The sequence below is a fragment of the Camelus dromedarius genome, chromosome 17, assembly GCF_036321535.1.
Source record: "Camelus dromedarius isolate mCamDro1 chromosome 17, mCamDro1.pat, whole genome shotgun sequence".
Classification (NCBI taxonomy): Eukaryota; Metazoa; Chordata; class Mammalia; order Artiodactyla; family Camelidae; genus Camelus; species Camelus dromedarius.
The window spans coordinates 22,568,674-22,595,301 of NC_087452.1; the positions used below are offsets into that span (position 1 = coordinate 22,568,674).

A 26,628-nucleotide genomic window follows, 5' to 3' on the forward strand; every position below is an offset into this window, starting at 1 on the left:
TGGGGATTTTAAAATTTCATTAAATTTTAAGTGTTCGATTCTCCCCTTGCCCTGAGAACTTTTCCTTTGGCCAATACGCTCACCCTCCCCTGGAAGAGACCCTCCGTCGGTGTCACCTTTGGTCCATGGGCTCTGGTTGGGAAAGTGAGTTTAACAGGTGCCAAGAATCACAGCCTCCCAGGGTGAGAGGCTAGTTTCGCTCCCACTAGAAAGAGGAGGAGGAGTTTCTTACTGGGAAGCGAGGACTGGGTAAGAAGGGGGAGGACCTCAGGTGGGATCTAGGGCAGAGCTTTGAGATTAGGGCTTGGGGGTGGGGTGGGGGGCTAAAGACAGTCTGAGGCAAGAGTAAAAATGCCAGAAACAGGGAGAGCGACTTAAGTGCCTCTTATATCTTCCACAATCGCCAGTAAAGATCTGAATGGCTTTAACTTGTGGCAGCTGCACTGTGCTGGGACTGGACCATGAACATCTCTGGGCTCTGATAGTTACATGGGGTTAAAACCGTGTGTTCCTGAGGATGCAGACCTAGTGACGCTTCAGGCCCTTGACAACCTGGTGCCAACTTCTCCGACCCTATCAGCCCCTCCGCACCTCTTCAGCAAGCTCACCCAGTGTCATCCTCCAGTCTGCATGCCTCAGCCCGCTGCTAGCCCAGGGTGCTTGCTCCCTCTGCCTGGAATGATCTTACCCTGCCCTCCTGCTGCTCAGCTCCCACGAGCCAAGATCCAAAACTGCCAGCCCCCTATTCCATGAAGTGGGATAGTCTCTGGCTATCCATGGCCGGGCGACCTGCAAGGGAATAGAAGTAAAAAGGGTCAGAGACTGGTGGAACCTTTTCCTGGGAAGTTTAAGGAGGATATCAGAGGTGGAAGGACTTATCTGCAGTGGGGGATCTTCTTCAGAATGCGTTGAGTAGTCGGTGGATCTACAGACGAATGGCAAGTCCTTCATACAACGGATGGATGTTTTCTCCAATACACAAATCAGCTGCGTCCCGTATTATTTCCAGGAGCAACAATTATTTGTAATTTACAAGAATGATTTGCAAATGGTCAAACTGGCCTGATTTCTAGAGATGTAAAGCTATGCTGTGCTCCGGATGATACCAAAACGCATTCATACTGCCAGTGAGGGAGGCCGGTAAAAGCAAGGAAGGAATCAGACCAGCTCTGGATAAAAAAAAAGTTACCTCGAATCGAAACCGAAAACCGACCGCATGCCATCAAATCTATAGATTAGCAAGTACAAAGAGAATGTATTTCTCAATCTGTCAACCTCTCTTTGTTGACAAACCTACAGGGCAAGAATACAGTCGTGTTTACACAGTCATTAATTTATCCAAGGCACAGCTTTGTGCGCCCAGGAACAGAAACATCCTAAGCCTTTAGAAGGTTTTAGCTTGTACGAAAGGGAAGCTGAAGGAAGGCACTTCACAGGGGTGTCTGAGGCCACAGACAAAGAAACGGCAGACCAGATGGAGAGGGGCGTAGTATCACAACGAGGCAGAAACAGGTGAAGCATTTCATGCAGCCAACCTCATTTATTGAGAAGTCCTAGTTTTATTGCCCGTTTGTAACATGTTTGTTCCACAGACTAATTTCTCATAAAGCAAAGCACAACTTTTTCTTATAAATAGTATAAATTATTTTATTTACAGAAACTTGTTACAAAACAAATAGACTATATATTTCTTCTCTTTTAAATATCCAAAGTAATTTTCTATCCCTTGACATTTGTTCATGTTCTATACAGCAGCCAACACAGAGTCCAGCTGAGATGTTCTTGATTATGTGTACAAATGATCAAACTATTCACACATTTTAACACAGGAGATTGCTCTTATAACCAAGCTCAAAAAAAAAAAAAAAAAAAAAAAAAACAGCAAAATGCTTTCAAGGCCCTACATTCACACTGACAGTATGTAGTGCTCATTTAATGATCTGAAAATGTAAAAGGTTCTGCACAAAATGCAAAAATGATTATTTTCTGCTAAACAATAAAACTTTTAACAATCATCTTCCAAAACCCAATTTCTCCCCCCGCAGGACAGAATGAGAGATATTAAGAAATTCCTTGGCAACAGAACTCTTGCAGGAAGACAGCTGCCTTTATAAGTTACATTTTTCAATTATACATTGTTTTTCAGTGTTCTCAGAGGTACTTTGTATTATATTTTTGGAATACAAAATATTTTAAATATTCTATTTTAAACTCTGCGTTTCACGAGTGAGTAACAAAACGGACGCATTTTGTAAGTTGCTGGCTGACAAGAAGATGTATTAACCCTTGGTGCCACAGGGCAATCCATCACCAGTTGAATTACTGTGACCCAAAAGGTCTTCATTTTAAAATACCTTATAAAATGACCAGCATTTGGTGGTTTTCAACTCCTCCTCTTAAAATTTTAGTTAACAATATTTAGGTGGAAAAAGCAAACTCCAAAAGTTCAACTGAACATTCAAGTCTTTTTAAAGTATCTGTCTAAGCTTAAAACTAGGTTCAGGCACTTTCTGTTTTTTTCCATTTGTTTTCGTCACATCACGTACTAACACACGTGCTCAGGGCGCACACACACACACATGGGCGCGCGCGCGCACACGCTCACACGCACAACACTAACGAAGAAAAAGCAGTGTGTCATTTATTACATGTAGTCTATCGGGAAATCAGGCAACTAGGGGGAAGCAATGCCCACTTCATCTGTATGAATCCACTCCCGAGACACGGAAAGGGACAAAGACTTTCACAGAACAGACGCATCCCTTAAACTGTAAAGGAGGCAGGTTCTAGAACTATTGGCTTGGCAGTGAACCACTTCAAATTATAAAAAGGTATTTACTTTTATTAATTAATAAATAAATACTAGATGATCTCAATTGTACCAAAACAGGATATCAGAAAAAAAGACCTGTGCAAAAATACATATTTAAATATGTACAATTCATTTTTAACAAAATATGTCTTCTGAAATAGGGATACTTCCATATTTATAATAGAACAAGAAATTCCAAAATAAAGATACAAAAGTAGGTTTTGTATAATTCTTTGTTCATCATTGCAGCACTTTTTTTTTTTGTAGGTTAAGAAAACTGCAGGAGTTGTCATGAAATTCTATTGGAAAGAATATAAAAAATTATCTTGGTTTTAAATTGATACCAAAGTCTGTCTAGAAACAACCCAACCACTGCAAATTTGGTTTCTGCAAGTTAATTTAATTCAAAAAAATACTTGTACTCCCATGTTTTAAATGGTCTTAATTGTTCATCATCATAAAAAGTCGCTGTAGGAGAAAATAAAATATTTGAACAACAGTCTAAAATTTAATAGCACTGTTTAGAATAGGTCTGTTTGTGGCAGGCAGAATCCAAAATGGCTAATTTCCTATTCCCGATGCTCCGTGTACGACCGGGAGACAATAATGAAATTCAGTTAAAACCTCAGTCTAAGAAACCAGACGATCAGGACGCGCTAATCTAAGTTATCTACATGATTCTGAATCAACCTGCTATCGCGGATCTCATTCACATCTTCTGGAACAACACGATCTGTCTATAAATTCCGTCGCTAAAAGCAACTTTATAACCATCAAGTCCCCTTGGCTCTGAGAATAAATTCTACCCCGACCCCATTGCACTTGTCACCAAGGAATCAACGAAGTACGTTCTGATTCCCCCTTACCTCCTTTCTCTCCCTCTGCTGGGATGGAGCAACCAGACTGATTTCTCCTAACTACACCAAACTGGCCCATCCACGCTCTCTGCTTACAAGCTCTCCTACAGTATCATTTAGAAAACATTTACTGATTGATTGCATAATAAGTGAACAAGATACTGTCCTCCCCTTCCTTTAAAAACAAAATCAGTATCTTACATCAATTTATAGCTAAAGTATCTGCATAAAGTTTTTCTTATCTCACATAAGAAGAAGAATTCTGTAGCGATTCACATTATTAGGCTGGTAACCAAGTATTTACTCACTCTACCTGCTGTTGACTTGAAATTCCCTGAAATTGATGTCTGTAACCCAAGAACTGTAAGGAAAATGGATGCACTGACTGGCTCTGTCCCAGCCCTGCCTGGAGCGACGCTCAGAGCCTTGGGAAGTTTACCCTGTGTTCAGCAACTCTGTGTCTTCTAAGCAGAAGTGCCTGGTTCTCCTTTCAGGAGCTGCGGTGGTGGAATCATGTGTTAAAAAGCTCCAGCTCATCCCCCAAATTCAACGATACCTTCTCAAGCAATGGTGTCTTCTCTCAGGGTCTTTCTTCGGGGCGGGGTACTAGAAAAAAACACCCTAGAGGGTCCCCAGAGCTCTCAGGGAGACGGCAGGCGTCACTCCCCTGAGAGAAGGTATGTCGGGGGCCAGGCGCGCGTCACATCACTTCCGCGAGGGGACGTGCACACGCTCACCCACGCCCCTCCCTGGGTGTCGGCTGCCCACCCCGACGGCACCCACAGCGACATGTGTCGTGCAGGAAGGGGCGTGGAGACATGCAACACACGGAGTACTCCAAGCGGAAATGTTTTAGTCCCAGGATTGTATCCAAAAGAAGAGGCTGAGGGTAAAATGCAGAGTGCCTTGGAAACATTTAAGTGTGTCGATGGCTCTGTGAATGACAGTTTGCGCCGCAACCTAATTACTTCATTTTACAAAGGCATTTTTTTTTTAAAAAAACACAAGACTGGGCAGGACAACCAGCCTAGTGGCAGACTGTGTCACATGAAAACTTAAAAGTCAAAAAAAATTCCATCTCTTTGGAAATCTTGGAAAGTATTTTCCCCCTACAGTGATTTTATCCACCCCCACAACCGAAATTTGGCTTTCCATTATCAAAACTGTATTTGCATTTTCTTTTTAAAAACAAACAAAAATCACACAGAATTGCTTTTGTACCATGAAAAGTTAGCCTCTAAAATACTTGCTCTCTGGGCATCAATGGCTTTAAACCTGTCTGTACGTGACAAACTTGACAGCTTCTGATCCCAAATTACTTGCCAAGGCTGAGCACAGACACAGGCGCTTTCCTCAGGGCGCCTCGCGCTACCGTCCGAATCCCACTCCCAGCACACGGCTACAGAAAGCCACCAGCAGACGCCCTTCCTCGAGAGGGCTGCTCGGGGTGCAGCTCTGCGCGCCCCCCGGGGAGGTGTCTCCAGGTCAGGTGCCTGACAGCTGGAGAGGGGCCGACAGACGACAGGGTGAGAAAAGAGCCGGGGAGGGGAGAGGGGGGAGGGAGGAAAGTCTACCGTCTCGCTCTCGCCAAGACATTCTGCCCCCAGCCAACCTCCTCCGAGAGGGACTCCGAGATACACTGCAGGTTCGACAGTGAGGCGGGAGCTTCCCACGGATCGGAGCGCGCGGTCCAGACCCCTTTAACACTGATAAAGCAACTGGGTGGCTGAACTCGACCCAGGGTCCTTTACAAGTACTCACTGCTACAGACAGAGCTTCGGGGACATCCTCGGGAAAACAACAGCCCGGCAGAGTCCTACCCTCGAGGCCCACAGGAGGTTGGGAAAACAGACTCAAAGGCATCGTGGCGTCCAGAGTGCTGAGTGGAGGTGTAACTTGTCGTCAAAAGTGTCCAGATACTCCTCCCCGTGCTACTTTCAGCTGTCAGGGACGCGCCTTTGGCTTTCAAAAAAGAGGGGGTGGGGAGACAAGGAAAGGTAAGTAAGTGGTTGTACCCGGCCCGCCCTGGCTCTAAACAAGGTGTCCCCAAGGCCACTCGCCACTCCTGTCTCCGCCGATGGGGCGACGCCAGGAGCAGGCAGCTCCCAGGTTTGGCCTTAGCTTTCAAACGCCTTCACTGCCCTTGGGCACAATCATTCTAAAAGACTGGCTTTTAGAAAACTGCCCAGAAGAGATGCAGGCCAGCTTTCTAGCTTAGAGAAGAGGTTCCCATGTTTGCCTTTCAGTTTTATCTACTGCTGCTGTTTCCTTGAAGGCATTCCAGGTTGTCAGCTGAGAAGGGAACAAGGTCAAATGGGCCAGCACACACAGGTGTGAAAACTCACACCCAAGGCAGTGCCCGTGCCGGGCGGAGGGAACTCTGCCTCCGCTGTCCCCATGGTGAGCTAGTTTTCAGTCCTCGGTGGCAGAGGTCATGAATAGACGGGGCACCACCCAGCCCTGTCTCCCAGGTTCCCCAGCAGGTCCCACAGATTCCCTCGTTGAGGGCATGTCAACCAGCTCAGTGATCTCTCTCTACAACCAGCTCCAATGGGAACAGCAAGCAGCGGTCCCTGCTGCGCGAAGAGCAGGATCCTTTCCAGCATTTTGTAGTCGCGGGTCCCTGTGAGATTCTGAGGAAAGCTATGGGATGCCTCTTGCAGATACATGATTGCAAAAAAAAAAAAAAAAAAAAAACAAAACCACACGCAACACTCTTTGGCGTGGTCACCCATCCACTGATCTATAGCCACAGGCCCCCCAGGACCTGCGCACCATAGCAACGCTCCACCGCACGGAGGGGGCCTTTCCCAAAGACAAACTTGACGTTTTTACAGAAAAGAACCCAAACTTAGGCTGTTTGTCCTAGTGGGGCCTGGTCCCCCTAGACGGCGGAAATCAGAGGGGGCAAACTGGTAGCTTATGACAGACTGAGCCGACAGGTATGTGGGCTATACCAGACTGAAAAACACAACAAAAACTACAGAGCTTTGGAAAATGGTCAGATCCCTCATGCCAGTCCCGATCTGCAGTCTCTCTGAGAAACTGGTAACAAGTCTCTGGGAGCAGCCGCTCCGTGTGGACGGGGCTCCCACTCCCCAGGGGTTCACAGGCACTGATCCTCTCTGCTGCACCCACCCCTAGCCTCCTCCTCTCCTTCCTATCACTTGCAGGCAGTAAGGTCTGCGGCCAGTTCTACGTGGAGACAGCAATGCAGACGTGGGCATCACAGGGCAGCAGAACATCCCTCCCAGGGTGCACGTGAATCAGGAAACCACACTCAGAAGGCAGTTCATAAGGGATGGATGCTTGTGGTGTTCGCACTGCATTTTTTAGGCTCCTCATAACCTATAATAACTACAAACCAAAAAGTTTTCACTTGTCCAGGAACCCCTGTTCAAAGACCCAAATGACACACAAATGGCCCATGTGTATTTGTGGCCCCTCCAAAAAACTTAAGCAGTTGCTACCTGACCACATGGATAACTACCTTCCCCATACCTTTGGCACTGAGTATTAATTCACACTGACACTGGAGGGGAAACTGTATCACAGCAAGAAATACCTTGATACGCTCTGAAAAAGTTCTAACCTGGCATTTAAGTTCTACAGATGAGGGAGATTTAAAAAAAAAAAAAAAAAAAAAAGCCTCACACTTTAAATCAGGGCTCTGAGGGTGTCGCGGCTGCCCTTCCTGCTCGTAAGCCAGGAGAGGAGGTATCCTGCTGGACGCAACGACAAGATGAGAGAGGAGCTGGACGGGAAAGAAAGGAAGCTGGAGCAAGCGGCTTCTGGAGAGAAGGTCACGAGGAAAAGGCAGAGGGTGGAAGGCGGAGAGAGGGAAGACGCAAGCCGAGAGAGAAAACCACAGCCAGCTGCGACCCGACACCATCGGCGGCCCCTCTACAGACGGCCACGTGCAGGTTTCTTTTCAATCTGTTCACTTAAACGAGACCTTCGTCGTCTGCTCTGCCCGGAAAAATAATGCTGCTCTCCTGCCTCCGTGGAGAACAGGGAGGAAGACGATACAGGGAGAGAATTAACCAGCAAATTTGAAATTCTTTGATGGGAAAAACATGAAAAGCTCTTTTTCCAATTTAAATCACCCCTTTCTAGATGAGTTTGATTTTTAGCCTCCCTTTCTTCAGAAAAGCACACTAAAGCACTGCTCTCCAGGAAACACGCCCGCTTCCTTCCTGAACAGCATCCCGGGACGCACGCAGTCCGCCCGGGACCACACTCGCTGCCTGCGGGGAGGGCTGGGCCGTCCCGCAGCCCTGGCTGCCAGGATGCGCTCGCACGGCCTCCTCACCCAGGAGCATCTTCCAGGTCATCAGAGAGTCTGGCAGAGAGGAGCCTGTTTGACCTTCACATGGCCACGAACTCCTTTTTTAAAAAGACACCACGAAGCCGGACACTTGCTTACAGGCAAACCCACCACCCCGACCACACCGATCTCCGAGCTGGCGCAAGATCTCAGGGGAGAGGCAGCGGGCCTCCCCACGGGGCTCCCAGTCCGTGTCCTACCTGATGGAGGAGGGAACTGTTCGTCAGTCCCGGGGCCCCCGCGCTGGGGCCCGGGTGTTTCACGTGCACGTGGTTCATGGCTGACAGTCTGGCAACCTTGCTGGGTTTGGTGCTGCTGCCGCCGCCGCCGCCGCCGCCGCCGCCGATGCTGCTCGAGCCGGGCAAGCACTTTCTTTTCTTTCCTACGAGCTTGTCCAGGGGAGTGTGCGCGTGCGGGTAGCCGCCGTGCGAGCTGACGGGCAGCTCGCTGGCCTGGTGGACGAGCGGGCCGAGGCAGAGTGTGGAGTCGCTGCCGCTCACCACCACACTCATCCTCTTGATGGGCTCGGCCGGGCTCCCACCGGGGGGGCCCCTCCCCGCCGGCTCGTGCCGGGCGCTCACCGAGTTCGCTCTGTGGGCCACACAGTTGAGGCCGAGGCCGTGAGAGGACGTGACCGCTGCAGGGTGGGGAGGCCCCGAGTGAGCCACACAGTTTTTCCTAACAGACTCCATGGAATGCGAAGAAGAGCAGGAGGAGGACGAGGAGGAAGACGAGGAAACTAACAGCGGGGAAGTGTTTTTGCGTTTCTTTCCTGAGCCGCCGCTGGTACTGCTACTGGCGTTGTGACAGTTAGCGCTGTGACCAGAAGACTCCTTGGGCCTTAAAGACTTGCTGGATTTCAACTTCTGAGGTTTCCTGGACATGGGGGAGGAGGGCACGGAGGACAGGCCTGAGGGCGTGGAGGGGGAGGAGGAGGAGGAGGGCACTTGTCTGGATTGCATACTGCACACCGGATCCAGCGCCCCAGAGGCGGCGGGCTGTGCATTCAGTGTGGTTCCATGAGCTGGTACCGATTTGCTGTTGGGGGAGATGCAGGTGGACGCGAGCAGGACGGGGGATGGAGACACGGTGGCTGCTGCCACACAGCTGACCCCACACTGTGACGTCGGCACAGAGTTTGTCCGATGAGGAACACGTGTGGAGACGGGTGATGTACTGGGCACTGGTGGGATTTTCCTGCAAAACGGAAGAGGGCAATGAGTAACGCCTGCCGTGGCCCTTCGGGGGAGCTTTCAGAAGGACTCACCCCTGGCACGGAGCACACCCTTGGTCAGAGGGGTCACTCTGAGACGCTGGGCCACATGAAGGCTCACCTCCCCTTCAAATTCTCAGTGCCCTTCCCGGGCTCTCAGAATAACGGTCTGTGAGGCCATGTGCTCACCCACTGCTACTGCGCAGGTTCACATGGCCACTCCCGGCCACCCCTCTAGTCCCCCACTTCCGGCCACTGATCCTCCTCAAGTTCCTAGAATAGGCCATGACGTACGATTCTGTGTATCTTCAGCCTACAGCACTTCTCCCCAGTTCCCCCGCATCCTTCCATTCCAGCCCATCATCACTCTTAGAAAATCTGTGTTGACCTGACCATCCCGACCTGCTTAGTTTCACACTTCGGAGGACGCTGGTAGTTTTACTGTGTGATCACTTGCTGACCACTGTCTAGCGTTTCTGCAGATGGTGTGACCCACACCTGACTGACCCTGCAGCCCCAGTGCCCAGCACAGTGCCTGGAATACAGAGCGCCCTCAAACACTGGAAGAACTCGTGAATGAAGGAGGAGAAAAAAGGGCACAGCTAATTATTAACAACTGCCAGGCCCCTGCTCCTGGCCTGATTGACTGTACAAGGGAACGAAGCCCCCAGATCCCAGGGATTCCCTGTCACTGTGTTCTAATAATGCATTCCGTTAGTGCTGCCTGGGTAAGGTAGGTATTCAAACAGTGAAACCAGGGGAACCTCACTTTTATTTTAGCTCTGATTTTAAACATGTGCCGGCAGCAAAGTTTCAAAACCCCCTAGGGCATAATTAACACCAAGGTGGCAAAACAGAAAATGATCCGACTGGAAGTCAGCGCCAAGGCTGCCCTGCTCCTGACTCCCTGCGGCGGGTCTGGCTAGGGCTCCGGTCCCCCCAGCAAGGACCCCTTCACGTGAGGGAGCTGGCCCAGAATGCTGCCAGAGTGCTTTCCACAGGCTTCTTAAGAAGAACTACAGTTATTAATAAAAGACATTAACTACACCAACTCACGTGCCAGCCTTAAAACCCCCGTTCAGAGTGCAGCTCTGCACCTAAGTCCACGTCCCCAACTTGGCTGCACATCAGCATGGCCGGTGGAGGCTGAGCCACGCCCAGATGGACCACCCCAGCATCGCCTGAGGGTGGGGTCCAGGCAGTAGCAACTTCTAAATCTCTCCAGGAGGTTCCAATGTGAAGCCAAGGTTGAGAAGCCGGCTCTATCCTCAGGCTACTCGGGGAGGACCAGCGCTCACATCACCTGAGAGGCTTATTAGAAATGCTGAGTGCCCGAACCCACCCCATGCCCCTTGGTCCCTTCAGAGTGTGCCTCTCAACAAGATCGACAGGCAATTCCTGGGCACTGGCACCTGTGGGAAGCCCTGCTCTGAACAGCACAGGGGCTCCGGCTCCCTGGGCGCAGTGGCTTCTGGTGGCCACCAGGTGGCTTAGGAAGACTGAGCCGAAAGGCCAGGCTGCGGGAAGCAGATACCAGGGAAAAATAAAAGGCTCCAAGAGGGGCAGGGACCTGGATCCCTCTGGACACGACTGGTTCTTTTAAAACACTTTTAAGTTATTTGTTACCGTCACATAAAGAAGAGGCAAAGAAAGAACATGTAGTCACATTGACTTCTTTTGCATAAATGAACTCACAGAGACATAAGCAACTATTAAAACCACTTCTGTGTGTGGACAGTGGGAGGGACACAGCCGTGTGGAAGTCGGGGGACTCAAATTTTTCGCTGCATACCTCTTTATATTAGTTTTTCTCTTTCTCGCCAAGTGGTTTTATTATAATCTAAAAAAAAGTTATACTAGAAAAAACAACCAAAACCCAAAACCCCTTCGATGCCCATCCCAACCTCTCCTTCGTGGACGGGCAACAGTGGTCCCCATCCCAGCGCACACGCAGCTGACAGGACCCACAGGAGCTGGGAAACAGCCTTTTGGGTCACAGCCATGCTCCAGAGGAAGGGCTGGTCTACCGTCACTGCCATCCCAAGATGCACACGCCGAAGGGTGACCGAGCTCACTGTCAGACTCACATCCCGCCTCTCCTTGTCCCCAGACTAACCACAGTAAGGAACTAGAGGGTCCGGCCTGAGAAGACTGCTGCCCCACCTGGGGCTCTTCCCGGAAGGGAGGACTTGGTGAGCCAGAGGATGGGACCTGGGCCAGTTCGACAGTGCCCTTGAGTGCCTCAAAGACACCACCTGAGGAACAGTCCTCCCCTGGCTGAGAAGGGCCGAGCCACTGCCAGCACATCTCCAGGGCTGCCTGCGCCAGCCCCCGACTCCAGTGTCTGGAGCATTTCTTTTCTCAAGCTCCTGGCCTGGCACCTCTCTCCAAGTTCCCACCTGCCCCAGGCCATGTGCCAGCCTGTCGGGTCTCTGCTGAACTGACTCTGTCAAAACCAAAGGTTGTGTTAGCAGAAAGGAATGGTTTCCTCCTCGCTGGGAGCAAGTGACTGCTACGGCCCTCAGCGTGTGACAGAGACAGACAGCGGGGTCCACCTCAGGACCCTGCTTCTTCAGACGCTCCCCGCACAAAGAGTGTTTGAAACCTCCCCACACAAACCACTAGGACCCAAAACCCTTCACCCAAACTGCTGGCCATAAACCAGTTATCAATTCACCAGGACAAAAATCCCGGGAGAACATGTATCCAAAATTGAGCTCAGCGTACTCTCCAGGTCCCACCAGGTAGTCAGGTAAGAAGCTGAGGCTTCACGCATCTTAAGGTTTTCTGATGTGGAAAGACCATCCCCCTCAACACACAAGAATCCCAACACACCACTGCCCAAGTCTGCCTCTGGGCCAGGACGCTGCTCCTTTACCAAGGATCTCATCTAGTAAGAACCAGGGAGAAATGGGAAACAGAGAGCCTGAACAGCACTGCTGCGGGGCTGCTTTTCTCAGTGAAAACCTGCAAGTCCTATTAGCGATCATGGAGATGGTTCTTTGGATTGTGGACTATCCGTGGTCTCTGATCAGCCTCCTCTGACTTTATCAGGAAACCAAAGCAGAGAGGCCAGTCGATATACCCGCAGAGTCCAATCAAGGAGGCACTAGTAAATGATACCCCAATGGAGGATTTGGGATGACTATGGATTACTGGACAGCCTCCTTTAGCAAAGCTCAGTATTTCCAAAAGTAGGTTCCATCAAACACTAATCCCCAAGATGCTCCCCTAAAAGAGGTTCCCAGGTAAAAGAGCTTGGGAGATGGTCCACACTATACACGACATCCCCTGCTTTGAGAGCTACAGTAGACAGTGCCCACTAAAGGCTCTGAGAAGTCCTGCGGTAACAAAAACTGTTTTACTTTCGGAAAGGCTGAGCTAATAAACCTTTCAGGCCACGAAACTCTTCCTCCACTTTTTAAAATCACATTTGGGAAACACGAGCATGCATAATGCCACACAAGATGATGGTCCTATCTTAAACTGTAAATCAGAGCAAATGGCTCCTCTCCCTAGAACCCTCGGTGGCTCCCCACTGCCTTCAGTCAAATGCAGTGTCATCTGGCCCCTGCTGGCCTCTAGGATCTCCTTTGGTACCAGGCTCACTTTCCTGCTCCTTCTCAAACAAGTCGCATTCTTTTCTGACTCAAGACCTTCACATGTATGGTGCTTTCTGCCTGGAACACACTCCTCCCCGCCAGCCCGGGGCTGCACTTTCTCATCCATCATCTCAGTTGAAGGGTCCCTTCAGAGAGGCCCTGAATCCCTCTGGCTTGTTATTTTCCCATCCCAGCCCTTAGGAGGGTCCATAACCCAGCGCTCTACCACTAACTTGCTGTATGACCTGTTTCTGAGTTTCATGATTTGTAAAACAGGAATAGTCAAGGTCACTGGACACGGTGCACTGTGTGAATCCAACATCTAACAAGTGGCCTGGCCTGCAGTAAGCCTCTGTAAATGTCAGACACGAATATGTTTCCGTGAGCTCCCGTATGGAAAGCTACAATGTTGATTTTCTGCTCAACGGCTTTTGTGTTTCTCTCCCACCCAGAACGTGAGATTCGTCCACATGGGACTCCCTTGGCCGGAAACCCCGGTCCCGAGAACAAGACACATTTGCTGCAAGAGAGAGACAATGAATAATGAGGGTGCTTCCTCTCACGGCTGGTCAAAGGCCATGTCGTCATTTCAGAAACTAATATTTTCATGAAATTAGGCCCAGAAGAAATAAAGAGGATGCAGCGCACTGGGCCAAGTCCGCCCCCACCGGCCCCCACGGGTGCAGAGCGGGGCACTCACTTCCACAGCTGCGCGTTCAGATGCTTCTCCACCATGAGGTTGAGGGCGCAGCGAAGCCGGTTCCACCTGGAGTCAAACACGTAATAGCCTCTTCCAATCTGCCGGCTCCCGAATGTGCAAAACTGCAAGAGAGACAGCACACCGCTCGGGCTGGCGAACTCGCACGGCGGCGCGCGGCCCGGGAAGGAGCGGCCAGGACAGACAGCGCCTACTGAGGACCGCGGGCGGCGAAGCATGAGCGTGTGACAGCGCCGAGCCCTGCGTGCTGGGGGAAGAGCGAGAGCAGCAGGGGGGCCGCCGGACAGCGCGCTGCCGCGGGGGGGGGGGGGGGCCTGCCCCGAGCGGCGCTCGCACCCTGCCCCGCGTCCCCCGCGGACCGACAGGCGGGCGCAGGGACGCGCCGGCATGCCGCCGTCCCTGGCGCGCCCCCCTGCAGTGGCCTGTCCCTGCTGCGTGGGGAGGGTCGGCACGGGGGTGGATGAGGAACTTACAGATGCTGGCTGAGGATGATGACCTGAATAATGACAGTCCAGTTTTTCAACAGACTCTTCTTTGTCATCGCCTTCTCCCTCCTCACTGGATAACCGAGAAGCTGGCTCAGTGGCAGGCAGGGGAGGGTGTGGAGATTCATGGACTAGAGGAGGGTCAATGGGGGCACTCCCACCTTGCTGAGCAGGGCAGCCTGGAGGCCTTTGGTGAGTAGAAAGGGCAGCACAGATCAGATCACATCACACATCTGGGAATCAGCTGCCTTAAGTCAGAACAATGTATCCAAAGCCACCAGGGGAGGGCGGGGCCCCACCCCCAGCGCTGGGGAGACAGACACTGATCAGGGGCCTGGGAGTGAAGGACCCTCTCTCCCCAGTGCACGATGTCAAATGGGGCTGTCTACCAGCTCTAACCACAGCCAACTTGTAACTATTGCTTTTCAGAGCCACCTGGTCCTCCTCCTAGTCTCCCCAAAGAAGGTGACATATATGTGGAATTTAAGAGAATTCTTTCTTTGATTCCTTTTCACATTTCACCTGGAGTTGGGTTACTAAGGCAACAGGTGAGATGATCGGTAAGGTTCTCTAAAACAACCCGAGAGAGGCAGGCGGTGATAAAACAAGGCAGCGTTCCCACCGAACGTGGAGCACCCAGAGCCTGCTACTTAAGGAAAGTCGTGTGCTTTCCCAACAGATACAAAGGCCTGGTGTTTCCAGAACTGAGCTTACTTTTCTATGGCTGGAGAAACTTTCATGAAAAGACAGCTAAAGAAAGGGGACTTGCTAAAGAATCGAGGGCCTGGGCTAGACACAATCTGGCGCCTTCTCTGATCGCTCCTCCACGCACTGTTCAGAACTCAGGGGGCTCGTGCTGGGAGAGGCTCAGGCACACACTCTGTTTCCGTGAGGGAGGCCCTTCTACCCTTCATGAGATCATTTCAAAGATCAGACATGTGAGTGTAAAAGGTTAATTAAGCCACAGCAACCAAGGGCTGGCACATTCCTCACAGAAGCCCTCGCTGCCCAAGAGCCTCATTCTCTATGCCTTCTCTTTCCCTTCTCTCTGGTAAGTGGGTACAAAGCCCCTTCCTTCAACTTAGTTAAACATACAAGCACACACATACATATATATTCTGCCCACCATCACTGTCTCCAAGGGGGGGTGTCTAAGTTCTTGGTAACACACTCTGATCCACTGCTGACTACACAGCTAAAATGCCTAACACGGGCTTAGGCCACAGTCCTGAATGAATGAATGGAAAAACATGTTGACAAATGGATGCTGTAAAAACTCAGGCTGGATGCCAGTCCTCAGCAAGAACCCCCAACTGCTGTATCTTGCAAGAAGCGAGACAAATGGATGGGAAACTGCTGCCAGAGCCATGTGTAATGTTCCCATTCCTAACCTGCAGGCAGGACCCGAGCTTCAGCCCTGCTCAACGGGACGTCCTGCTCAGCAGCACGTTGAGCGGGGGTGGAGCGGGTAATTCTACCTTCACTCTGCTGCTTGCATTTGGCCACGAAGAGCCCCGGTTACAACTTACTGATGAACAAATTTTTCTTTTTTTCCTTAAAATAAAGCCCAATTAGAAAAATATCTTCTCTTCCCAAAGCGAGCCCGATAGAGGTCCCTGACATCCTAATATTCTGGGGTGTTACAACATCTGCATGCCTGTTCTCTGGAGGGAGACAGAGCTGGAGGACTTGGCTTACCTTGGAAGACTGGGGGTGTGAGGTTTAGGTTTACTAGCTACGAAAGGCTTCGATTCAGAAGGAATCACTCCGTGAGAGTTTGGGTGTGGCTCCTGCGAAGTCCTAGGAGGGGCGGGATGCGGGTCCCTGAGAAGCTGTGTTGGTTGCTGAGAGTCCGGATGGCGAATCGATTCCTTTTCCCTGGTTTTGTTTTTGTGCTCGGCTAATAACACATCAAATCGTTTTCTTCTACCCTGGACAGCCCTCCGCTGGGTTAAGGAATGTGTCTATAGACCAAAACAGCAACCAGAAATGGAGGAATCTCAGTAAACAGGTTTTCCTGTCACTCATCAAAAAACACCAATGCCAATAAAACAGCAATCTGGACCATTAGCATAATCACAGGCTGTGTAGCATTTGATAAGTTAAAAATTCTTATAATCTTTTTTTTTTTTTCCTTAGCTAGAAGCATATATTCCAGGCCCCAAAAGTGTAAGTTGGTGATTTCTTCCTTCTGTGATTTCCACCAGAAGGAAGAAATGTCAACCTTGCCCCCTCCAGTGTGTAACTGAGGGGCAGGCAGGTGACGCTAACAGTCGACAGGCCCCCAGGTTTCGCGCGGCAGGAAGAATTCATTGATGGGGGCTCTTACCAGCTCCACTAGGAACATCCCTTCCTGGGCCGTTTAGAGCTCTGAACGTTAAAAGGGAAGAAGCACTTACTCCATAAACTATGTATCAGAAAGTCTTCCTTCAGTAACCGCTAGAGAGTAAAACTTAGACACAATTGTTTCTCTTTATTCCAGCGAAAATGCCGTATGTAGAGGGAAAGCCGTGCAACTCATCCTAGAGTTAGGGGCCGAGGAGGGGGACTTACACACAGCACGAGGCCTAAAGAAGACAGGCTGACCACAGGAAGGGGCGCAAACGGAGTGAGTCCCTATAAACAGACCCTCACTGTGGAAATCAAGTAAATGGGACAGACGGTATTTTAGGATCTTGTCTAATTTCAATTAAAAAACGGTGACATTCTTGAGAAATTCGAAATTACTCGAGAAAAAGGTCAAATTTTATGGCAGTGCTTTTCTTAAAAGGGTAACTGATATAAACCTAACATGGTTGACACACATCTTATAAGAAGTCGATGCTCCAAATGCATTCGATAAATGCTGTTTGTTTGTTTTTCCCTAAAGGCTCATTTAGGGCCAAGACTGTTCCTAGCAGAATCTGATCAAGTCAAATAAGCTGACCGTTCCATACTGCCAGGGCCTCAGTCTAGAAAAAGTGCAAGGAGATGCAAACTACAGTGGCCCCAAATCATACCTCCCGAATAGGAGTGAATTCACCTCCACAATCCCTCCTCTCTTTCAGGTGGCAATACCACTACAAATGGTACCTTCTGCGTGCTCATGGCCCTGCACCGTGTACAAAGGGACGGTGCTACACGTTTACGTTTGCTACAATCTGAGGGATTTAAGAGGAGACAGGTTTCTCACGCCCTTTTGAAATTCAATGTCACAACCCACATCCCTAACAGACACACTGCAAGCTATGCCCACCCAAAATCTAACCTGGCATAGACAGTTAGAAAAATATGTTTAGCTTCTCTTTGAATTTTTACCTGCTTTTCTTTAATATGTAATATATAAACAAGAAAGAAATCTAAGTGAAGACAAGGAACTTGGTTTTGTTCAGTGCTGTTTGTTCAGTGGTGTTGGAACATAACGCTTCCAACAAAAAGTATACAAAAATAACGGTTCTCCAATGTTTGCTAAATGAACAAATACATAACATCAATGGTCCACCTGCCTGTCTCTCCAGACAGATGATGCAGACACCTCTTCCCATCTCTGAATGTCCCCTGGTCCTTAGCACAGCAAGACCAACAGAAGAAAGTAGGTAGAGACAATCAATATTTTCCAGGCTTGGTTTGAGAGTTAACAGGATTTCCACTGAGCGCTGGAGAAATTTCCAAACACAAATCTGATGCCCCTGCCTGCCGTCAGAATTCCATGGGGGCTGCCAAGCCCCCCAGGATAAAGACTGGCTGTAAGAAGGCTTCCCGGCCCTGCACGCTCTCACACCCATGCTCCCGGCTCCCCGCTCCTCTGGCACCAAGTGCCCCCTCCTTCCTTTCAGACCCTAGGCTGTCTGATCTGCCCCATCACAGAGCCTTCACACAGGATGTTTTCTCTCCCATTCCCACCCTTCTCTGCCCGGATAAATCACATGGATTTCAGCCCAGTATTCCTATGGCAAAGGAGCCTTCCCTGACCCAGTTCCCCTCATGAAACCTGTCATTTCATAGCCGTTTTATTACCTATCAGTGTTAACTTTCACACTTATCTGAGTCATTACCAAATTCATCTCCATCTCCTTCATCAGACTGTCAGCACCCAAGAGGGTAGGAGACATGCCTTGACTTTGTTCAAACCTGGATCCTCTGAGGCCCAGAAGGAGGCTCACACCCACAGATGTGGGCAGTAAATGTTTCCACAATGACTGAACAGACAAGGCTACCTGAGCCCAAATCTACCTGCATGGAAGACACAGGGACACGGAACAGAGCACGGGACGGATGAGGGAGCGAAGCAGCGACAATGAGGGTGGCAGGCAGCAGCAGATGCCCTGACAGCGAAGAGGACGGACAACGTCCCGAGTCTAAGGCAGGAGAGAGCTGGGCAGCGGCGTGGGGGACACTCGGCTGGACACAAGTATGTTTAGCCCCACAGCTTAACAGATTCAGGCCACAGTGGAGGCAGGGAGGGGGGAAGCAGTGACAAACGGGACACAGGAAGGAAGTCAGGGCATGCTGTGCCAGGGCAGGCCAGCCGTGACGCTGCACTCCCACCAGCGCCATGCTCGGCTCATGATGTGCCTGGGTGAAGACACAGATGATTGCAAAGACAGGCTCTGCACCCTGCTCCAGACGGTAATGACACCCTTAACAGACACGTGGAGAGCGTACATGACTTGGAAAGGAAGATGGGAGAAAAATGCAGGATCCACATTAAAGCCAGCGAAGGTTTGGGAAAGAGGCTGGTCAGCCTCTTTGCAGATTCTGAGTTGATAAAGCTTCTGCCTCACCAGCACGCTTCACAGATGATTGAAAAGGAGACTTGTGGGTCAAGCAAGCATCCTTCACTGACCACAGGTATTGTAATACTGGGACATCTGTGTTACTGAGAGCCAGGGAGGCAGGAAGAGAGCACAGAGAGGTTGGCAGTGGGACCACGACACGGAGCACGTGTTCCCAAGTTCCCTCAGGGGCAGCTCAACAGGACAGAATTCTACAGAGCTCAAACAGCTACCGTCACACAACACGACCACACTACGTGTCCAATGAATGTTACATAAAACAAAGCAATTTGCCCCATGGAGTTTTTAACCTAGAGATTCAAGAGTGGACTTGGGGTGAGGATAACCATCAATCTCTGAAGAAAAAAAAAAAAGCCAAGTTCAGAATACGTATGGATAAATACGCTTTCCGCTGGGAGGAGGAGCCATAATTTTTTAAAAATTAGATATTTAAAGGTGCTCCTGACCAACCTATTTCATCCAAAGATTCAGAATCACTGTTGCAAGACTAATCCACACACTAAAGTTAAATTAGAAATTTAAATTAAAGTAAGAACTACTCAGAAATATTTCCTATTTTTGAAGATTTTTAACATTCCTCCCCTGTTTACGGGGAGGAGTGGGGCCTGACATTCTTTATTCAAACATAATCTTTGGTAAAATTTCAAATGATACACTAAAATTTTTGTGAGTTTCTAGAGGACAGCATTAATTTTTACCTCCTCCTCCAAGCAAAAGGCCTTTTATTTGGGGGGGGGGGGCGCTGATGAAGTTTATTTATTTATTTTGACAAAGGTACTGGAGATTGAACCCAGGACCTCATGCATGCCAAGCATGTGCTCTACCGCTGAGCTAGACCCTGCCCTCAAGGAAGGGTTTTTAAATTACCTCAAAGCAATGACTCGTAACACTTTTTGAACTCTCTGAAGGCTGCTGGGGGGCATAAGCATATATGCTCATTTAAGTAGGGGGTCTACTGAAGCCACCCACATATCCACCTTTATTTTATAACAAATCTCCCACCTTCTCTCTAGTATTCAAGGATTTCAAAGGAAGACTCAGGACAGAAAGGGGAACCATCACATTTTCTTATGTCATACATATATTAGATTGCTTGTTACCTGCTATTTTTTTTTTTAACTAAAAAAAAGCCTTCTCAAAGTCACAGGTTTTTCTAAGTAGCTCCAAGTTTAAGAAGCACAGAGTACCCCAAACATTTAAAGAATATTCACGTGCATGTAAAGGAGATTTCTGGACTTGTTTCAAGGCAGCACAATTTAAACCACAGTAAAGGGGAGAAAGTTATATATTAAGTTTCTTCAAAGAAATGTTACAAGTCTTTGAAAGTAACAGACTGACTAGGAGAGAACACTATTCCCCTGGCTGTAACAGTGAGACCCCCTGGGAGTGAGGGAGACTTGGGGAGCAGTGCTCTGCACCCCACATTCCCCTGCTTCGCAGAGCACCCCACTCGGCCCAGGAGCCCTTACCTTGCACGTCAAAGACCGGGTGCAGGGCTTCTTGGTGTCGAGGTCGATGACCCCGCAGTGTATGTCAGGATCAAACTCTCTTTCTGTCAAAAGCACACAGACGTTACAACGGGTTCACCAAACACTCCACTTACTTTGAAAATAAGAAAGTAGAAGTCTGAGATTCTCCTATTTCAGACAAATTATAACTTGAATCAAATCTACGGCATGATCAATAAATATAAAATACGTAACGTGTGAGCGTGGCAAAGGAGCTGTGACGGCACTGAGAGAGTGGGACTGCAGCCACAGATGACAGGGAAGAGACTGTTTAAGTCAGCGTTACTCATTGCTCCGTTCAGGAGGACACCACTGCAAAGCTGTTTTTACATCACACACACACGCACGCATGCACACACGCATGCACTCACGCACTTTAAAACCAAGAACAAGGAGGTCAAAAACATTACTCAGGGAACTTCCTCCTAAAGCTGAAGTGGGTCAGTTTTAAAAGGAGGACTTAAAGGTACCAGTTCATCTGCTCCCCTGTGAAGGCCCACTTAACACAGAGAGACAACACTGAGGGAGGAACTATGCAGTTACCTGATAATCTCTTATTTAAAAATTTCCTGTTATTGGAATTATCTTCAGACTTCTTTTCCAGAGTGGGAGGTGCAGGGAGCCCTTTGCCATTCAGAACCTGCCCAGGTGAAGGCAAGGGCGGCTTTGGTATGGAGGGGCAGTTAAGGCCAGGCTTGACTGAGGAGCTCACAGTAGCAGGACAGGCGGGCCCCACCGCAGGTTTCAGTAGTGTGCCGTCCATCTTCGGAAGGATCTTTTCCACTTTGACGGAGGGCGTCATGCTGTCATAGGGGGAAGTGAGAACACCAGACCTGAGTGCCCCGGCAGCCGCCGCTGAGTGGTGAGCCAGAGGGACGAGGGCAGAGCCTGGGCCTACCCGTGCACACTGCTCAGAGCTGGCTCCCAAAGGTACCTCAGGAACATGTGTTAGAACTATGCAGAAAGCTCAGTGAGGCTCACTTTTGTTCAGTCTATAAACCCTTCTGGAGAAGCAAAAATCTCCAGCGGAACCAGAAAATTTACCTGGTCTTCCATCATTCCAGAAAAATCTTACACATGAACCTACAGGACATCTAAGCCTGTTGCCCAGTGCCAATTCCTGCAAGAAGCAAAATTACTACTACTGCAGGACCTTCAGAGGATATCCTTTGAGAACTTATTTTTAAGAACGGATCCATCAAAATAAACTGAATGAGCAGAAAAAAGAACAACTGCAAGTAGAGAACATTTCCGAGGAGGGTCACTAAGAACTTAGGAGAACTCAAACTGCCGAAGGCTCTCCGCCTCTGTCTGGGAGTAAGAGCAATGCTTCATTAGCATATGATGCGTCAGCGAAGGGATCACTCTCCACTCCCTGAAAAAGGCTCCTCGGATAGGAGCTTGGAAGCGAAGTGCCTGGCACTCAGCTGGTGAGCCCTGAATATCCGCATTGTTAACCAAGAACTGATTTTTCTTGGAATCTTACTGACACTATCATTTGGGTGGCAAATGTTGGCCTGGCCCCCATCTGAAGCCCAGCTCCAAGTACAGAGAATCGGGACTGACGCGGTCTTACAAACTCTGGCCAGTGGAGTCAGTGCTCTAACAGCTGCTAAGCTGGCGAGTGACTTGCACACTGTACTGGCACTTTCCCTGGCTCTCGGACGGCTCCAGGAGCGAAAGCCAAGCTCGCTGTACTTGCACTTCTGACAGACGAGCCGGGGGCGGCGGGGGTGGGGGGGCTTAGCAACCAGGACAAACAGCACCAAACAGCTGTACCTGGAACAGCCCGGCAGCGGCAGAGACACTGCAAGACGCCGTGGCCGCTCCCAGCTGGCAAGGTCGGGGAGCAGGAGCAGGTGCCGGCCACGGCCCTGAGATTAACCAGGTTATCAGACCTTGGGACCGGGACGTGTGGCACAACCCTCCGACAGGGAGGCAGGCCAGGAAAAAGCCGCCCTCCACCAAGGCGGACAGATGCCGTGACGAGGCAAGATGTGTTTCTAGGGGAGGGCACGGCTGCTCCCTCATGTGACCACAGGAGCCTGCCAGCCAACAGCTCCGCCGTGGAGACGCGCCAAGGCCTTGCCTGGCTGTGTGAACTTCTTCCAGTCTTCCCTCATCACTGCTTTGATGTGAACCCGAGACTCGGGGAGGGGGAGGAAGCACTGCTTCCCTATTTGCTTTGCAGGCCCCAGAAAGTCCCAGAACAGCTTCTGGGGACCTCGTCACCTTTTTTCTATGCCTATTATTATCCGCAGCAGCAGAAGCACCAGCATCCAGTCACTGACCGTCTCCTGTGGGAAACACACTACGCCAGGCGCTGGACTTGAGCACATGACTTCCACTGCCCCCAACCACCCTGCAGAGCGGCTGCTGTTCTTAGGCTCTGAGAGAAACGGGACTTGTCCCAGGCCCCGCAGCCAGGAGGGAACAGAGGTGGGATTTGAACCCCGGCCTGCTGGACCCGAGGGCCCCTTGGCTAAAGTTCTTCCATCGTATTACACTCCCCTTTCCTTATGTGGACAATGGGGATACCAACAACACCTATGTCACAGGGTTGTTGCGACATGTAAATGACAACACGCAGAGAGCACGAAGTTTCAAGAGCTGGCACACAAGAACGGATCCATACGTAAGTATTAACCTTATTATTATGGCTACTATGACTCTGTAAAGTCTCCCAACATGTAACAGGGAAACACAAAGAAGCAACCACATATATTTGCACTTTCCCCAAAGTGGGCTCTCTTTCACATTATTCACGGACACGCTCAGGTGCTACTTGTGGACAGGGTTCACTTCCGGCAGGTGAGCTGTAAGAACCCCTCGGCCATACTCACATTCTACCGTGGGGGACTCTGTTTTGCTGAATGGGGTGCATTGGCCTGTTCCCCCTGAGTTGCAGTTTCTCTTTGGGCGATTTCAACAACTTGGAACTGAACGACGATGTGCCTACGACACCTCCACTGGAAGGGCGGCTGCCTCCGCTCCCACTGCCCCCTTTGCTTCTGGACAGAGAAGGGAAGAAGGAAAACACTGACGTGGGAGGAACAGCCAAAGGCGGCTTGCTGGATGAGCTGTGTCTTCTTTCTGAAAAGGAAAACAAAAGAAAAAAAAAAAGACACCATGTTTCAGGCAAGTCTCCAATGGAACCCTGGAAGGGTCCCCTGAAATTAACACATTTAGGTTCAAACATGTGTCACTAAGTGAAAATATATTTACACTCAGCAGCGTTCAGAAATGGCTTATCTAGGCCCTGCAGACTTATTCTGGATTCTAGGAACTGGTCCTTCTGCTTAAGAAACACCTCAGCGTTAAGAGGTTTATCACACACAGATAGCCATTAGGGAATTAAACAGCCACGCTAAACCTGGGAATACTGGGCTCTGCATTTCAGAAACGTGCCTCACTGACTCCAACCTGCAGTCAAAGAGGGGAAAACTAGTCATTCATCTGCAGAGCTCAGCTAATTGACAATGCACGGAATTCCTTCTTCCTTTTTAGCACAGTACCTCTCCAGTTTTCAAAACAGCAAAATGTGTAAGAATTTCTTCTTGTCACTACCCACTAGCATATGACACCACGTAAGAATGTTTCGAGGGTTATCTTATCATTCCTTAAGAATCTGTGATGAAATTTTCTTGTGAATCACCTCATCCCCACCCCCTTCTTAATATCTCATTTGACTACAGATGGCACAGCTCTGGGTCACACCACTATGATGCCAAAGGCACAAGACAAAAACACCACAAACAGCTACGCCTCTTTTATAAACCAGGAAGTAATTCACGGTTAGGTGCAGACTACACAGGTTTAACTGAAAGTAAGTCTATCCACTGGAGAATCAGGTTTTCTCAGAGTAAGGGAATCCATACTAAATAAATCGAGAGCTATTGAAGAATGTTACTATAGGAAACAAGTAAATTATTTAGTAACTTTATCTGCTTAAGTACTTTATGCTGGTAGCTTAGTAGCTGCCTTCAGGTAAACTTGTACTTTAAAATGAACCGTCTGCTTAACTCTAAGTTTTAAAATATTTGTGATCCAATGTTTACTTATTACAATATGGATGCTACTTGAGAATTTAAAAAATTGAGCATTTTAGAATCAATGACCATCACCCTCATGTAAAATGGTTTATTTCCAAAGGCCTTTTAATACCAGCCTCTCTGTGAAGCTGCAACGACTTGTTCCCGGAAGGACATTAGGTCTATTATGGGCATCTACAGACAGAATTCAGATTCTCCAACTAGCCCGCACAAAGGCCACAGCCAAGGCAGGAAGGCTAAACTGAGAGTGATTTATAAGTGCCTGCTGCCTTTTCCCCCCAGATGTGAAAGTTGTGTGTAAGGAAGGGAAAGTCAAAATAACAAGTTTAATAATTTTCCAAATTTGGCACCTGAGGTTTTCTTTAAAAAAACATTAGTTTCTTTCTCTGCTGTGATCCTAAAACACTCTGAATATCCTTCCAAGCATCAGCACTTGTCAGCCAGGACTGTAAAAATCTGTTTCCAGTTCTGCCGATGCCCTTGGATGGTTGAGTGTCCCGTCTTGGTCACCGGCCCCTGGACAGCATGCCACAAAGAAAGCCTTCGACTGACACTCGCCTGATGGGTACAGCTGTTCTTGTGAAGAGGAATGCCTCTGAAATGGCCCCAGACCAGTGGTTCTCAACCTCGGCTACACACTGGCATAACCTAAAGGCCTAAAGAAATACTGATGCCTGAGTCCTCAGAGATCCTGGCTTAACTGGCCTGGGGTGTGGCCTGGGCATCTGACTTGCCCAAGTTCCTCTGTGTGATTCCACTGTGCAGCCAAAGTTGAGAGCCTGCCTCAGACTAGCCTAATGCCTCATGAACCATTAACCATGCCTGAATAAGTTAACATCTGCACGGCGCTGAGAACACTGCCCGGCACATGGCACTACATACCATGGTCTGTTAAGTAACGCTCATTGCTACTACTTGTCCTCAACTAGTGTTTTCCAAATTTCCACCAACTATAAATTATATTCAGCATTCTTACCAAAGCCACATAAAATGCAATTTTTGACTTAACACTTTCACATAAATTATCAGCTCTAATGTTACCTCCTCCCTCCTTAATCTAATATTCACCAGTCTCTCATGGGGCTATCACTGGTGTTTTAGACATGACAATTCTCACACAGGATTTCAGGATGGTTAGAATTCCTGTCCCCCAGCCCTTGGATCACCAGTAAGCAGTGCCTCTCTACCAAGGGCAACGTGACACTACCCTCAGGCCACTTTCAGACGGTCCACCGTGAAACAGGGTACCACCCACAGCTGAGATGCTTCCAGAACAATAATACCTATAAAACAATAGGTTTGATAAGCGTGTACTATTTTTCTGACATACATTAAGATAATTAAATATTAAAGTTAAATATTCATCCATACTCATCCACAGAAATCATCTTAGGTACCCCTCCAGTGGCAGCGTACTGAAGGCACACCACCACATCTGCGCTACAAAGAGGAATCAAACTCCCGAACAGAACCGTGACTTCTAGGAAGTTCACTCCTTTCACTGTTCTCAGGGTATCACAAATCTCAAGCGAGTGTCTCAGAGTCAAAATGATGTATTTCCCCTTGTATCAAATGATGTAAATAAAACTCCCAATCTAACTAAAACATAGTCCGTTATGCTACAATGCTTGTTTTGAAAACAGAAACTTATTCTGAAGCCACTGATATAATAAGGAACACGGTGGAGATGATGACATTTTGCATTTGCAAGATTTCATCTGTAAGAAGCACTAGGTGAACAAAGAAAACTACACCCAGCTGACCTGGGGCGCGTGGGAATACACAAAGCACCCCCCCTCAGCCTGCTCCCCCAAACACCCACCACCCAGCTCAGTTCACAGCATGGATGTTAGGAGCCACACCAGCCACATCAGGTGCGAGCACTTGTCCTCGATTTCAGATAACCTTCCTTCCACCACTTCACAATAAGTTGCAACCCTTCTGAGGTCTACTTCCGCAAGCAAACATCAGGTTGTTTTCAAAGGATACTGTCATATTAGAACTCATACTTGTTTTTAACCATTTAATCCACATAAAACTGTGCTGCCGTTTTTGCTAGGTCCCCACCTCTTTCTGCATGTGTCACTGATGAAGTTCTGCGTGCTGTGCATATCATCCCATTTTTCCAATGAGTCTCACGTGGTTCTTATTGCACAATCTTGCACAGTGCAGTAATTTTTTAGGAATGCATGTTGTGTTAGCGCAGAACTGGCTGCAACTTCAAGCTTGTCCTTTCAACTTTCTAGTCCCCTCCTAGTCTCTTCTCCCGAGTTTCTTTG

At 49.0% G+C, this 26,628-nt stretch overlaps 1 protein-coding gene across 7 annotated transcripts in view; it reads right to left on the minus strand.

The window, feature by feature from the left end:
* ATXN7 (ataxin 7) overlaps nt 1-26,628 on the minus strand; it is a 154,103-nt gene that overhangs the window by 25,149 nt on the left and 102,326 nt on the right. For 4 of the 7 annotated variants that reach the window (XM_064496345.1, XM_064496344.1, XM_064496346.1 and 1 more), the window contains 8 exons: nt 23,141-23,390; nt 20,841-21,100; nt 20,259-20,341; nt 15,713-15,978; nt 14,003-14,201; nt 13,512-13,633; nt 8,197-9,193; nt 689-789 (listed from right to left, as the gene is read on the minus strand). In XM_064496345.1, coding sequence (XP_064352415.1) covers nt 689-789; nt 8,197-9,193; nt 13,512-13,633; nt 14,003-14,201; nt 15,713-15,978; nt 20,259-20,341; nt 20,841-21,100; nt 23,141-23,390 — 2,278 coding nt within the window. Of the gene's footprint in view, nt 1-116; nt 790-2,821; nt 5,632-8,196; nt 9,194-13,511; nt 13,634-14,002; nt 14,202-15,712; nt 15,979-20,258; nt 20,342-20,840; nt 21,101-23,140; nt 23,391-26,628 lie in introns of those variants that run through there. The other 3 variants (XM_064496349.1, XM_064496348.1, XM_031470676.2) reach the window with 3 other exon arrangements.